The sequence below is a fragment of the Diceros bicornis genome, chromosome 3, assembly GCF_020826845.1.
Source record: "Diceros bicornis minor isolate mBicDic1 chromosome 3, mDicBic1.mat.cur, whole genome shotgun sequence".
NCBI classification, from domain to species: Eukaryota; Metazoa; Chordata; class Mammalia; order Perissodactyla; family Rhinocerotidae; genus Diceros; species Diceros bicornis.
In genome coordinates this window covers 83,045,950-83,061,901 of record NC_080742.1, presented here as the reverse complement: position 1 = coordinate 83,061,901, position 15,952 = coordinate 83,045,950, and the positions used below count along the sequence as shown (strand labels likewise).

General features: G+C 37.7%; 2 protein-coding genes across 14 annotated transcripts in view; both read right to left on the bottom strand.

Annotated features, from left to right (window-relative positions):
- The window catches only part of AGBL3 (AGBL carboxypeptidase 3), an 89,355-nt gene extending 84,373 nt beyond the window's left edge, over window positions 1–4,982 (bottom strand). For all 4 annotated transcript variants that reach the window (XM_058530499.1, XM_058530474.1, XM_058530481.1 and 1 more), the window contains exons 1-3: window positions 4,675–4,982; window positions 3,409–3,526; window positions 1,598–1,658 (exon numbers count right to left, since the gene is read on the bottom strand). In XM_058530499.1, coding sequence (XP_058386482.1) covers window positions 1,598–1,658; window positions 3,409–3,526; window positions 4,675–4,706 — 211 coding nt within the window. In that variant the 5' untranslated portion in view covers window positions 4,707–4,982. The remainder of the gene's footprint in view (window positions 1–1,597; window positions 1,659–3,408; window positions 3,527–4,674) is intronic.
- Window positions 4,983–13,573: 8,591 nt separating this feature from the next.
- CALD1 (caldesmon 1) overlaps window positions 13,574–15,952 on the bottom strand; it is a 181,632-nt gene continuing 179,253 nt past the window's right edge. For 8 of the 10 annotated variants that reach the window (XM_058530463.1, XM_058530422.1, XM_058530437.1 and 5 more), the window contains one exon: window positions 13,574–15,711. In XM_058530463.1, the coding sequence (XP_058386446.1) occupies window positions 15,676–15,711 (36 nt within the window). In that variant the 3' untranslated portion in view covers window positions 13,574–15,675. Of the gene's footprint in view, window positions 15,939–15,952 lie in introns of all 10 variants that reach the window. The other 2 variants (XM_058530390.1, XM_058530400.1) reach the window with 2 other exon arrangements.

The following is a 15,952-nucleotide window of genomic DNA, read 5'->3' as shown; positions in this document are numbered from 1 at the left end:
ATGCTGATAATCACCCCTCCTTGAGCTCACTTCCCCTGTCTTTTATGATGTTACACTTCCTGGTTTTCTCTCTACCTTTCACTTACTTGGTTCTCCATTTGTCTCACTGACTTCTCTTACTCTTCTACCTCTGAAATGTGGCTTTCTACCTAGACTTAAGTTCTCAGCTGTTTTTGTACAATAGCAGAAACACCAATCGGACTAGGAGTCAGACAAACTGAGTTCTAGTCTACCACTTTGTTTCTATGTGATTTTGGTTGGTCAGTGCAGCCTCTTTGAACATAAATCTTAGTATACATAAATAAGGAATAATGTTACCTTTCCTTTTTACTTCTCAGGATTGTTATATAGATCCATTTATTCAATAGACAGTTATTAAGCATCTAGTAATCCATTATGTAAACAGACCACATTTTGTCTAATTTACAGTAGGACTCACAAATGGCAAGGCAGCTCTTTGTGAATTAGGAAGTAAAATTAGATCCATACCTCATACTTCTCATAAATGTAAATTATAGAGAAATTAAATACCAAAATCCCAACAAGTACATAAAAGCATTTAAAGAAAACTTAGATGATTATATTGATGACCTTGGGGTAGGGAAGGCCTTTGCAGCTTACACAGATATAAAAATAAAGAGCCACAAATGAATAATGATAAAGCTAACATCAAAATAATTCTAAACAATGGAAGCAATGTAAACAAGGTTAACAAAAGATTACCATGAATGAGCAATTCATAACAAGAGGAAACATAAGTAGCCAAGCACATGAAATAATTCTCTATTTCTTTAGCAATCAAGGAAACGTTAGGGAAAACAGTGAGTTACCTCCTTTCTTCCAATAGATGGTCAAAATTTTAAAATGAAAAAAAAACCGTAGTGGGGAGAAGTCCACAAAATAGTACTACAAATCTTCTATGATTATGGGTATAGATGTGTATAAATACGAAGAATAAGGTCTAGAAGGATACACACCAAACTGAGAATAGTGATTATCTCAAAAGTGAAGATTTGTTTTAGGATGGTGGTGAAAAAACAAAATAAATAAATAAAGGTCTTATCTTCAATTTCAGAATATCTGTGATAGATATGTGAATATTTAGAAGAAATAGTGTATATTTGAAAGTATAATTCTAAATTTTAAAAAATCAAGTATTCCTCAAGATGCCCACATACATGTACATTTGCAAATGAATGACTTTATTAAAGAAATTCTTTATAGGTATATTTCCTTTAAAGATTTACTTCCAAAACATTGCATCCATTGTAACTGGAGTCATACTGTAAATTCACTTAAAGAGCAGTTATTTAAAGAAATGCCAAGGTAAATCCTTATGTCAAGTGAAGTCCTTTATACAGTAATGACCACTTTCATTTAGTTTCATTAAAAATCAGGTTTACCTTAAACAAACCTTCAGTTTGAACTCCAAAAGATTCTTATAAAAGTGGATACATTTCTCTCTCTCTATCCAATAAAAGAATAATAATGCCCTATATTATTCAATCTAACTTTTTTTCTAGTTGCTTCATCTTTTTTTTCATCTACTCAAAGTCTTATCATAAAGAGAAGGGAGAATATATGGATAAGTTCAAACCTGTTAAAAGTGCACACTGATGGATATCTTCACTTAAAAATTTCATCAAGGTATCCTCATCCTAAAACAAGAGAGTTTTAAAATATTTCTCCTTTAAAAATCAAGTTTCCAAATCCAGAATTTCTTTACATCTATTTTATTTTTTATTATTATTTTTTTTTTGGTGATGAAGACTAGCCCTGAGCTAACATCTGCTGCCAATCCTCCTCTTTTTGCTGCAGAAGATTGGCCCTGGCTAACATCGTGCCCATCTTCCTCTACATTATATGTGGGATGTCTGTCACAGCGTGGGTTGATAAGCAGTGTGTAGATCCGCACCCAGGATCAGAACCTGCAAACCCCGGGCCGCTGAAGTGGACCATATGAACTTAACCACTACGCCACCACTGGGCTGACCCCTACATCTATTTTAGTAATACTTAAAATTGAGTGCATGCTTTTAATCTTTAATAAACAAAAAAAAAAATTAAAGGACTATTACAGGCTACTGGTCTCGAAGCACCTAACATTTCAAATATCCTGAAACCTTAAAGTTTTCATCTTTCATTCCTCTTCTTCTACAGTGTAAGGTCATATTGATGATTGTAGGGAACAAATAAAGTTTAAAGATTCTTGGTAATCTTGGCAAACAATTTAAAATACAAATAAAATTAACAAAAATAAAAAAAAGAGAAAGTAAGAAACACAGAAAGCCACAGACTTAAAGGGTTATACATCATTTGGGGGAGCTTATTTTGGGACCTTAATTTACATACATGATAATTTATACTTTACTAAAATGTGAAGGAAATCTCTCAGAAACATGTACTAAACCAGACGAAATATTTTTAAATATAGTAGTTTTAAATATAGTCGTCTCCTCCTTATCCACAGGGGACATGTTTCAGTGGATGCCTGAAACCATGGATAGTACTGAACCGTATATATATCAGGTTTTTTCCCTTACATACCTATGACAAAGTTTAATTTATAAATTACACACAGTAAGAGAATAACAATAACTTTAGAACAATTATAGCAATATACTGTGATAAAAGTTACGTGAATGTGGTCTCTCTCTCTTTCAGAATATCTTATTGTACTGTACTCATCCTTCTGATGATGATGATGATGATGATGATGATGATGATGAATGTGAGGTGAATGACATACGCATTGTGACGGAGCATCCTGTGCAGGAGGGCGTGAGATTTCATCACGCTACTCAGCATGGCGAGCAATTTAAAACTTATGAATTGTTTATTTCTGGATTTTTTCCATTTAATATTTTTGGGCCATAAGTGAAAACCAGGGAAAGCAAAACCACAGATATGAGGGACGACTGTATGTACTGCATTTTGTCCCCCCCCCACCTTTTCCTTCCTCCATGTCCTTTCCTTTGTTACATTAGAGCCACATTAAACTTATTTTGATAATACTCAGTAGGCTTAGAACAAAGGAGGTTCCAGTACTATGATACATATAATGATGCAACACAGTAGAATTAGTACATATAATAAGCAGACATGAATTACAAAAATAAAACTCTAATGATTTAATACACACATTTTAATAAAACTCAGAAGAATCTTAGCCAAAATATCTTCTCAAAAAAACACTGTCAATATAGTTTCTCTTTCGAGACAGGGCATACTGCACACAGTAACATCTTGGCTTTCAATCAAATTATTTCCCAACTTCAATGACAAATAATTTGAACATCCAACTGACTTTTACATCCAATTGATTTTATAATATTTTTACTGTAAATTTATATTTTATAGCACAACTTTTATCTAAAATTAAGTCAGATAAAGTTGAGAAAAACATACTGATTCATCTTCATCACTGATTGTTCTGTCTGAATAGTCTTCCTTTTCTGAATCTTCTGACATCTCTTCCAGTATTTGGTTCGAAATTTCTTTATGTAGGTAGGCTGTAAAATAATTTCTAAGAAACTTATTTGACAGTTTTCTAAGTTGAAAGTGATTATTACATTAAATGAATACCCCAAAATATATTCATTGTATTTAATTAACAGTGACAACAGCCTTCTCAAACTACTAAATTAATTAGGACACAGCTAATTAAACCTTCAATTTCAAAGAGTTGAAGAAATTTTCAATTTCTATGAGAAAGAGACAAAATCACAATAAAACACAATCAAATAAATAATTCAATTGAAAAAGGAATTTCCAGGGTACACAGCCAAATCCTGCACTTCCAATTAAATACCACACAGCAATAGCAAATTCAAAACAAGCGTTAAGAAAAATTATAGTTACCTATTCAGGCAGTGAAATGCAGCAATATAGTTAAAAATTTTTTTTCTGCTTAATTTTCAATTGACCAATAGACTTGACAAATAGAGCAATAGTTCAAATGACTACAATAGACTTTTCTCTTGATATTTTGGTTAACATTCTGTACATATTGTCTCTGTTCTAATATTCAGTTATATTAGTCTTACTGAAATCTCAATAGCTATCAGAAGTTTGTACTGGAGATGACCATTACCCCTACTATACAAGTATCCTTCCAAGTGGTTACTATTAAGACAACGGAATAACAGAAATTCCTCGTTAAGATTCTATTATTTTTGAGAGACCAAAGGAATTTATCAGTTTTGAATCTACTGGTTTATGCCCCTCTCTACAAAAAGCATGTTTTCGAGCGTGGACTACCGAGAAGAAAGCCCGAGCTTCATAGCAAACAACTACAAGTGCAACAGAGAAGTCTGTCCTATGGGCGACACCTTTAGTTATCAAGAGACTGAAATTTCAGCCTGGGGATCACAATTCCAAATCTGGAAAAGTGGATTGGCATAATAAATCTTGATTCTATTTCCTTACACGAGCATATAAGGCAGGCCAACGTGCTGCCTGCCGTAGAGAAAAACCTGCGCTTCAGGAAAGCCACACACGCAGACTATGCAATGGGCGCTCCGTGCGTATCTTTCACTTCTGAAGCAGAAGAGGCAGAAGCAGGCGCGTCCACGCCGCGCCCGGACAGGTCTGTGGGCAGGCACGACGACTTTCCTGGCGGGGACAACGATTAAGCCACAATTCGTGCTGGCAAAGTCCTCCTCCCACACTCACTTCTGGGCACGGCAGTGTGGGATGGAGCTCATTTTCTGGCGCGCGGCCTTTCCACGCAGGCTCGCTTCCCGCAGAGGGCTCCCCGTCTGCGATCTCTTTTCCCTCTCAGCACGTCACCGTTACCCCCCGGCCAGGCCCTCGCCTCGCCCCGAGTCCTTTGGCAAGGCCAGTCGTCCCTTTTGTGCGGGGAGCAGCCGTTCTGCCCGAGATACCTAGGGTCCAGTGGCTGGAAAAACGCCGATGCAGTTTAGCAGCCCCAGCCACGCCCTTCGCCAAGAGGCAGGGCCACTCGTCACCAGGGCAACAGGACCACCCTCGCGAGACTTCCGACAGCATTCGGGAACGACCTAGCGACCAGCGCGGAGGAAAAGAGTTTTCGCGGGATTTCGGCTGGAGGAAGGGGAGAGCCCGGAGGATGACGGGAACTGGGGGCACAAGAGTAGCGGACAGAGAGGCTCTCAAGCTGGCGGAGGGTAGGGCGCGGAGGCTGGCGGGAAAATTTAGGAGTGCAGAAGGCGGGACAGAGATTTGTCCCTACGGTTCTGCACGTCGCTTGTTTGCCCTGTCCGTTCTCGGAGGAGGTAGAGCAAACTGGTTAAGACTGGCCTTATTTGTACCCATACTGAGTTGCATTTTGTACGGTTATGTGACTAATGATCTTTATTCGATTCGGAAAATGAGACTTTTAAAATGCTTGATAGAGGAGTCATAGATATGCTAGGGTGAATTTTCAAAATTCTTAGCTCAGAGATTCTTTAAATATAATAGCTCACGTATTCAACACATTTTCTGCGGCACTATGCAAATCACATTATATGTATTGTCTCATCTAACTAAATGTTATCTTCCCATAACAGACTTAGACCTTATTACTCTATATCCTTATTACTCTATATCTTGATTTCCCCCTGATCTTTAGCTCTGGTGGATAATTTAATATATTTGGAACAGTTTTCCAAGTATAGCTGAAAAAAAAAGTCTTTAGATGTTCGGTGCCTACATGAGGCATTATATGTCATAATATTTGTAATGTAGAAATGGAGATAATGGACCCTAGCAAGTTTGAAAGTAGAATAAAGGGCAAAGCACTGTGGCTTAAGCATGGAAATGGGTTAATATCCTCTTTAAATTTTGTAAATTTCCAAAAAAAAAAAAAACCAGGTTTTTTTTGAGGTCAGAGATTTGGAAGTTAGAGCCTTCCAGAAAAAGAAATAGAGCATATATGAGATCAAGCTCTCTGGAAAAATAGTTACCCTCTATAGTTGTACCTTCTTTTAGGCCATACTTATGTTACCGAAGGTGACATGCACAGAGAATTTTTATATATGGAATCAAGTTTTCTGTTGAATTTTAGAGTCATGGTGGCAAGCCACAAGATGTCACACATACATGGTGAAGCTCCAAGAGATGATCCATCTAGATTACACAAAAAATTACACATAAATTAATAATATTTAGTCCAAATATTTGCCTGATCATATTTCAAATAATCATATAGAGAAAAATTATTTTAGTGCATAAAGAAATGTAGGAATTAAAAAAAACTTTGAAAATCATAATTATTCTTTCATTAAGTCAACAAATATTTATTGAATATCTACTGCTTGTCAGGGACTGTTCTCAGTAAGGCTATTGCAGGGAATAAAACAGACATTCCTCCTGGAGGTTATGTACTATTGGAAGAAGAAAGACAAACCAGTAATAATAAGAAAACATTCAGGTGTTGGTACCTGCTATGGAGAGAATTAAAACAGGGAAAAATAAAGAGCATAGGGAGTGCTCTGGGGGTGGGCCTTGGTAGGGGTGGCTCTTTTGATGGGATGTCCAGGGAAGCCTCTCTGACCAGGAGGCATTTGAGCAGAGACCTAAAGCAAGAAAGGGATGAGCCACATGGATGTCTAGGGGAAGACCCTGGCAGGCAGGGGACGCAGCAAGTACAAAGGCTCTGACAGAAGACATGTTATGAGTTTTACTAGGCAGTCCTGTTCAGCCGAAACTTTGCTGGAGTCAGTATCATTTTAAAGAAAGAGATTTCATTAGGACTTCTTTCTTCCCCAAATAAATTTAAGATGGTTTCTTAAGCACTTGCTTCTTTTTAACTATCTGTCTATTCTTACTCTCCTATTCCACACAGTAGTATGTAGTGGAAATGAAATTCTTTGCATTTAAGTTAAAGTGGAAGTAAGGCCTGGAGTCAACTTCTACCACGCACTTTCTGGCAGTCTGTAGTTTTGTTCCCCTTCCCTATGATCTTATGATAGAAGGTTACTGGACAGACTCCTCATATAGCCAGCTTCTGCCTTTTTGGAAGGAAGCTTTATCGCTGCAGCAACATGTCCTTCTCCAATTTTTTGGTGAATTTATTTACTCCAAGCCTGCAGTATAAAAGGCAATATAACAAGAGTAAGAAAAGAGAAAAGAAAAACCAAAACAATACTCCAAAAGGCACAATTATAGAGTGGGAATCACTTCAGCAACATGGCCAAATATAAGTTGTGTTAGGAATATAATTTATTTTGTGTAGGTGAATTTGTTGAGCAGAGACTTAAATGTATAAAATATGGAGTGATAGGGCAACCAGAGTTACTTATGACATCACAGAAGTTAGTATATGGCTGTAGAGGTCTTGTCACAATTTACTGAGGAAGCCAGACCAGGTCCTGGGAGTCCTGGGGTCATCTGGTACCGACTTGGCCTTCCCCAGACTGTCTGGGTCTAGGATGTCCCAGTATAGGGCCAGAGCTCTCAAACCATTTCCAAGCTCAAATCTTGAGATCTGTCCCAGACAGTCAAGTATCCAAGACTCAGCACAAGGGTTATCCTCATAGTGAAGTCTTTCGTAATCTGTCTGTCATTGGTAGAATTCATTATTATTATTAGTTTGTATAATATATCTAAATTTGGGGACTGTAGGGAAGCATCATTCTCCTGAACACTTGGAAATGAGGTGGTAGGAGTGCCCCCTGCCTGCTCAACAAATAGTGGACAGGGTAATCACCTCAAAGAGAAAGGATGGTTCCCAGGCTCAGTGTGAAGTCTCATAACAAAAAACATGAAATGGTCTTTTTTTTTCCCCCCTTAATATTTGCCCCTGAACTGCACAATGGTAAAATCACTTTTCCCATGGAGGACATGTTGGCCACAGTCTATAACTTTTTAGCCACTAAAACTGTTACATATTGGTATTTAAGATTTCATTCTGGGCTTTGGTATTAAGTACATTTTAAACTCAGTTCAAAGCCCTCCTCCTCCTCACCCCCCAGGCAGCCTAGATCTCTACAAGCTCTGGTGGCTTGGGAAGTGGGAAGGAGATGGTGTTTTGCTATTTACATTCATCCCTTCTTCCTTCTAGGTGCCAGTTCGGTGCTGTGTTAGGATGAGTGGGGGCTGGGGAAGAAAAGGGCAAATGTGTCCTTAACTGGGCCAAGTTGCAGTCTACACAGTTGGTCTCAAGTGCTGTTCTTGCTCTTTGTCTGTGGGCTTCATGAGGAGAGCAGTGGCTCCGACCTGTCCCCCTGACAAGGGGCCCTCTTCAAGGCACGCTCCTACGCAATAACAATCTCTTGAGATTGTGGGGAATAGAATTTAGGGGGTGGGCTCAGAATACTGGGGCCAAGTATTCTGCCACTTAATAGCCCTATGACCTTGAGCAAATTTTTTTAACTTCTCTGTCCTTCAACTTATTTACATGTAACGTGGGGAGAATACAGTGGTACTTATCTTGTAGGGCTGTAGTGAGGATTAAATGAGTGAAGAACATGTAAAGTGCTTAGACAGTGTCTGCAGCATGATAAGGGCCCAATAAATGTTCTATCGTCATTTGACCAGCTGACCTCCAATGCGGACCTCCAACTGGTGACATTGATAACCATGTCCCTCTGATACTTGGGCATTTACTCACCTTGCTGTGGTGATCTCTGCACTACGTGCACTGCATATGACTATAGAATGTCACCACTGACCCAGTGTCATCTTCACAGCCAGCTCTAGGGCTGGTGGACATATATTGAATCTGTCTTCTATACCCTGGCACAACGCTGTCCTATCTGGCCTGTTCTTTTTTTCTTTTTTTTGCCAATCTTCTTTTTGCTGAGGAAGATTGGCACTGAGCTAACATCCATGCCCATCCTCCTCTATTTTGTATGTGGGATGCCGCCACAGCATGGCTTGATGAACAGTGCATAGGTCCTTGCGCTGGATCCATACCTGCAAACCCTAGGCTGCTGAAGTGCAGCACGTGAACTTAACCACTATGCCACCAGGCCAGCCCCTGGCCTGTTCTTTTAAATTCCTTCTTCTATGGGCTCAGGTAGCATACAGACAAATTAGCCAACTCCTGGCTACGCAGCCATCCAACCGGAAGCAAAATGCCAGCCTCCCCTTCATTCAGACCCTCTAGTCCTTATTGATGATTCTCTGGGAAGCCCCTCTCTCTTGGAAGCAGCACCTTAGTCCACAGAAAATAACATTCTCCTCACAGAAACTTAGGTTCTCATGAGGGAAATTTCTCATTGCACACTAACACACTGGCATTCTGACTTCACACAGTATACTGAGTTTCTGAGCTTGGTTAATTTACTAGTACAGCCATGAAAGAAAAAAATAGGTCTCCTCTCTGAATGCTGACCAAATCATTTTTCAGGCTGTAAAGCTTGGTAACAGAACTTGAACTGAGGCAGGTTAGTGCTGCCTGGTTATTCTTAGAAATGGCTGGCTACTTTTCTCCCAGAAGCATCGGCCTTCTATTTCTTCACACAACTCTCTCCTCGGTGCCTCTGTTATGCCCCTTAACTCATCTCTGTCATAGCATCAGTTAACACTTTATTGCACTTAGTCTCTTCATTTCTGTCTCCTGCTATTTCAAAGCCCCTTGAGGGCAGGGGCTCGATCCTCAGTTGTCTTTGTATCTCTGGTGCCTAATGTCGACTGACGTTTGTAGGCCTTTAATAAATACATCTAACAAATTTGCTGAGTGTTTAGCATGTGAAAGGTACCGTGTTAAGAACCACAGGTACAAGGAGGTGTAAGATCTGGTTGTTGCCAGTGAGGAGTATGCTCTAGTTGAGGAGACATGTCCATTCTGAGTTGGGGATTCTTCTGCTGTGCCTCTGCAACACGATGTAAATCTCTGTTTAGGATTCACCAAACAGTAATGTCAACATCTAGTCTTCTCTAATAGTTTCTGAGCCTTTGGAAGGGAAGGTCTGACCTTCCCCTTTGCATTCTGATTGCCTAGTCCAGTGCCTGATGTTCACAAGTCAGGCACTCACTATAGGTGTGTTAAATAACTGATAAGAATGAAGGTTCAGACAAATGGGTGTGCTGGGGTCATAGGGTAAATTTTCTTAGATGAAATGGGGCTCAAACTTGATTTCAATGAATTTAGGACAGGAAAGAAATAAGGCTGATATATTAAATAAGGGACAACGTGAGCACAGATCAGAAGGTACATAGTATCTTCTGGAGAGATTTGGGTGAAAATATCCAGCAAGTAGTTAGAGATGTAGGACTGGTGGTCTTTAAGGATGTCAGTTTCCAAAATATAGTCTTAGGAAAATTGGAACTCATATGGCATAAGGGGATGGTTTTCAAAGTGTGGTCCATGGGACCAGCAGCATTAGCATCATGTGAGAACTTGTTAGAAATGCAAATTCTCAGGCCCCACCCCAGACCTACTGAATCAGAAACTCTGAGGCAGGGCAATCTGTGTTTTAACAAGCCCTCCAGGTGATCCTGATGCACCCTCAAGTTTGAGAACCACTGGCATAGGGGGTTAAGAGTGTGGACTCCAGAACCAGAATACTTAGCTGTGTTACCTTGGGTAAGTTACTTAACCTCTCTGGGCCTCAGTTTTCTTATAAAATGGAGATAGTTATGGGACCTACCTGCTAAGGTTGTTGTGAGGATTAGGACAGTTTATATATAAAATGTTAGGTCACAGTAAGTGATCTCTTTCTGTTGTTTTCAATGAGAATCTTTGGAGCACAAATTCTCACAGAGAGCCTAGAGTGAGAGAGAGAACTTGCTACTCAATGTGTGGTCCCCAAAGCAGCAGCAGCCACTGCAACATCACATGGGAGTCCTTCAGAAATGCCGAATCTTAGGCCCCTCCCCACACCTGCTGTATCAGAATCTGCATTTTACAAGTAGGTATTTGAGTAGCAAAGAGGTATTATACAACTCAACTCTAGACCCACCAAATAAGAATCTTCTGGGAGTGGAATCTACATATTGCCATGATTTCTACTATTGATTCTGATGTTCACTAAGGATTGAGAAACTCTAGTGAATTTAGGACAGCTGATTTCCATCACTTGACCAAAACTCAAGCACCTGTGTTACTAATGTTGGCAGGCACTAGGCATACAAAAGACAGCATTTATTCTAAGAAAAGCAGGTTGGTATGGAAGAATGCCAAATAAGGTTGAAAAATAGCTAAGAAATTCACCTTGTGTTCTGTAGTTCTTTTGCATAATTTTTGTATTAGTTCATTTGGTAAGAGATCATTGAATGAAGTTTCTTTATCCAGGTGGAAATGACCAGTTGGGCCTTCTAAAATCCATGTTAATGAAAAATTATTTTGGAAATCATATTTCAAGATAGCAAAAGCCATCATCACTTAAAGCATGCCTTTGGCAAAACTCTGCTATTAAATCTGTATTAGAGTAAAGTAAGAGGCCAGCATTCTTTATGCAGCTGAGATACAGGGCTGAGTTGATACAGGAATTATAAATCTAGGAACAAAAATATTATAAAACAAATTAACCTCTTAGAACTCTATAAACTCTATTGCAAAAATTGACAGCAGCACATCTAACAGAGTTTATAAATTGAGTTGCTCCTGAAATCATCATCTTATCCCTTATCCAGCACCATTATGTGTGGAGCACTGGGTATACTGCCGGGGGTACAAAGGAATATAAGGTAAATATTTTTTTTCTATGATTACCCCAGGCTGAAATATTCTTTTCTCTCTCTAAACACTGAATTATGTACTATGTAATTCTTTGACGATTATATACTAGAGTGTTGTGATATTTTCTTTCTTAAATTCTTGAATTGTTACTCAATATTTTGTAACTTCTCATGTCTTTATCATGTATCATTTATCTCCTCACTAGAATAATGTAGTTGTTCCACAGACTCAAGGCAGGCAGTAATCTATGTGAAGACCAGATTACTTCAAGCTCACCCTCACTTTCTAGAGGTAGCTCTTTGGAGATTCAACCATAAACTGGAAGTAATTTGCCAAATCCTCTTCCTTGACAGAAGATTATGACTTTTTTCCTCTAGCCCTATTGGGTTGCCGAGTCAGCCTCTCATCTGTCTCTTATAGATGAGCATATGCTCTGAAGCAGAAGTCCCAGCATAAAGGCAAGGGAGAAAAAGTAACATAGAACAGGTGCACATAACTAGGATGGTATTTAAATAGAAAAATATCAGTAATTACATTAAATATGAAAAGACTAAATACTGTAGTTAAAATTCGGAGATGATCAGATTGGATTCAAACCCAAACCCAAACCCAAACCCAAACCATATGATTTTCAAAGACATGGATCTAAAACTAAAGGATACGCAAAGATTGAAAGTAAAGGAATGGAAAAAGTTCTAGCATGCAAGTGCTAACCAAAAGAAAGCTGCTGTAGCAAGATTAAGAATAGGAAAAATAAACTTTAAGGCAAAAATCCTTGCTATAAATAGTCACTTCATAATGATCAAATATTTAATTCACTACAAAGATATAATTATTCTAGATTTCTATGTGCACCTGAAACATGACCTTAAACTATGAAAGCAAAATTAACAGAATTACAAGGAGAAATGGACAAATCCATAATCATAGGGGGAGATTTTCACATTTCTTTCTCAGGAATAGAACAAAAGAACACAAAAATCAGGATATAGAATGTTTGGACAGCATGATTAATAAGCTTGACACAGACACAGCACTCAAATCAAGACCTTGTTAGGTCATCCCCTTATTCCTGTGGAAGAACACATATTTAGGGTCATAAGATCTCTTTTACCTATCCATTCCTCCATTTGGATCACACCTGCAAGCAAGGGTAGGAAAAAGCCTACAATACAGACCTATTTCCGTCTCACTCAAGAGACATCTTTGAGCTGATATGCACCTTGTAAATTAATTTTCATCCATCCCTAATCCCATCAGTTTGGTGCTAGTATCATAGATTGTATTCTTTCCATTGCTTAGTTCTGTGAATTGACTTTGATGACAACTATCTTATGGTCTAAACTTATCGCCCTTCTTGTTAGGACACAGAAGTTAAAAGTATTAATTATTTTTTAAGTTACAGCAATTTTGTTATTTCTGTCAATCTCATGCGCAGGATTTAGGGGACTGTTCAGGAGCTCTATTCAGACTGTTCAGACCAAATAGTGCTACATAAATATGCAAAATTACTATGAAAAACATCTTTGGATTTAAATGAAATTGACAGTGCCTTGCAAATAGTAAGTATTCTGCAAAATGAATGGTACATATTAAATGGGTATTTCTACTATAAAAGACAATACCTTTGGGAAAATAGTACTGCTATCTTAGGAGCAAGAGGGGTAGTGTGTGACAACACTGGGAATGAGAGGGACAATGGAGGAACACTTGATAATTTTTTGAAGAAGAATTTTTTTAATCTCTCTTTTCAACCTTTTCCATACATGTCTGATCAGTTGTCCATACCAGAGCAATTTTCAATATTCTGTTAGAGAATTGCCTGTAATAAGAAGTATTTTAAAAATATGAAATGGCTTTTCTTCTTTAGAGTGAAACTAAGACTCAATCTGATCTATAAATTTTGCTATGCCATCATCTTTATTACAACAGATATAACTCTTTTAATCAATATAGTACATAAAAATAAGTGAGACAAAGACATTTGGAGGAATTCCATTTATTGTGGATGCATTTTCACAATATATATTTATTGCAGCGATCAATTATCAGTGAAAAATATCAAGTGTTTATAAAATTTTAGGAATGGCAGATTCACAGAACACGCTAGTCACCTTGCAATTTTACCTCTTACAGATAACAGAGAACTGTAATCAAACAAGTAAACAAGGAATTTATTTTTCAAAAGATTAAATCCAAACTGAACAAAATTCTACCCTAAAACTTATTCCATTCAAATGTTGGAATAAAAGCTGGGATTGATATAGTCTCCTCTTAACTTTAGACTTTCTAGAAAAAATGTATAATAGTGATCAGGAGAAGCTCTTATTCAAAAGCACAACAAAGCAACGTTACCTCGCCAAAGGCCTTAATTCAAACCTTGATCCATTTCACTTCAATGATGGGAGTCAATACTAAATCGGGCACTGCATATGAATTCTAGTTCATCTTGTCATAGACTCATGTCTACTCTGTCATGGGTGGATGACTTGTGCAATCTTGGTGGCTTTCCTTCCTTTGGCCCAACTGTGCTAAAAGCTAGAGAATTCAACTGTTCCTTACTGATTTATGAGGAAAATAGACTTTGGAAGGCACTGGTCACTCCTCATGCCAGCACTGCCCTGGCTAGCACTTCCAGGAGAATACTGTGGATTAGCAAATAGTCATTTGGGAGGCTCCCTCATTGTGGTAGGAATTGAGAGTAAGACAATTTTGGTTTGAGAGTAAGACAATTTTGGTTTGAGAATAAGACAATTTTGGTTAAGTCAAATGAGGTATAATTTTATATAACTACACTATATGTATATCTCTATGCTAGAACATATTGCCAAGACACTGGAATACTCTTATCATCTATTGTGAAGAATAGATGAACACTTAGAAGCTAAAATAAGATCTGATATTTGGCTTGTGTGTGTAAAACTGATGAGTGGATAAAGACGGCGAAAAAAGTAAAACTAGTAAAAGTTACATATATTTTTTGAAAGTTCAACATGTTATCAATTTATGACAAGTACCAGTGACTAATAAAAGTAGAAAAGTTTCATTTAAAAAATGTTTCAATATATTAAAGGTGGAAGTATTGTCATGACTCCTAAAAACTGGATTTTGCTCACTTTTCTTCTTTGCTTCCAGACATTAGCCAAAGTTGGTCTTTGTATACCCATACATGGAATTCCAATCTGTACAGTCTTGTCACTAAAATTCTTGTCTTTAAATTTTAGAGAAGGAAGAGACCTCAGATATTATCTAAGCCAACCTACTGTGAACTTGATTGTTAAGAATGAAGTTTTGAGCAAGCTTTGAGTTTGACCCAGATGGTAGATTTAGTAAAATTCACACTGGACTTCAAGATTGCTTTTAATTCTAAACTAAATACTATGTTTTATAGAAAATGTCAACTCATTTTGACACTTCTAATCTCTCTTTTTTCTTACAGGTTATCGGGTATTGGAAACATATCAATACCTATTCTGCCATGTCTCTATTGGCAAATATGAAATATTAATATAATATTGTGATTTTTAATTTTTAAAAAGCTGTGATATTGGCTAGTTACAATGACATATTGCTAAATATAATAGTCTAGCACATAAAAAAGCTTTCTACCATTCGTGTGTTTGTATACGTGTATGCACATACATACATCATCAGGTCATCTAAAATGTGGTTCACTATCACTACCAAAGAAATCCACAAAGCAACCAACCTAAAGAAATCAGTACCACTGTCAGCTAACATCATAATCCAATTTAGATATTCATCAGCATGAAAAAAGTAATACCTTAACAGTACATTTTTTTTTAAAGACAATCACTATTTCAGGATCTCAAATCTGAAATGGTTTACTTTCAGAAAGTGTTAGAATTGCCTACGAAGATAATTTCTTCCATGCTTTATTCTAAAGTGCAGAAACAACATGACTTCTGTATTTAAAATTAAAAAATAAAACCACTACGGTTTGTTTTTCTGGATACTGCACACATTCCTCAGGCAATTTTCAACTCGAATCTCCTTTTGTTGACTTTCGATGTGGCTGGTATCACTGTTCAGACACAGAGTTATGATGATCAGTAGAAAAGTCTCTATTTCACAGCATGGGTTTCTTTAGAAACAGGCTCCTGTGCAAGGCAGTACTTTTACCATGAACATCTCTAGACTGTGATTATTAAATATAGTGATAATATACATAGGTTTACTGGGATAATGAAAAATAAAACAAAAGGAAATGAGCTCAATTTAGTAAATCAACATAAATATAAAACAGAGCAAATCAGCCCTCTTCAGTGAGCTGGTCCAGCATCTTGAGTGGCTACTTTGGGTTCTTTCTTGAACTCTCTCAAACCTGCTAAGAGAAGAGAG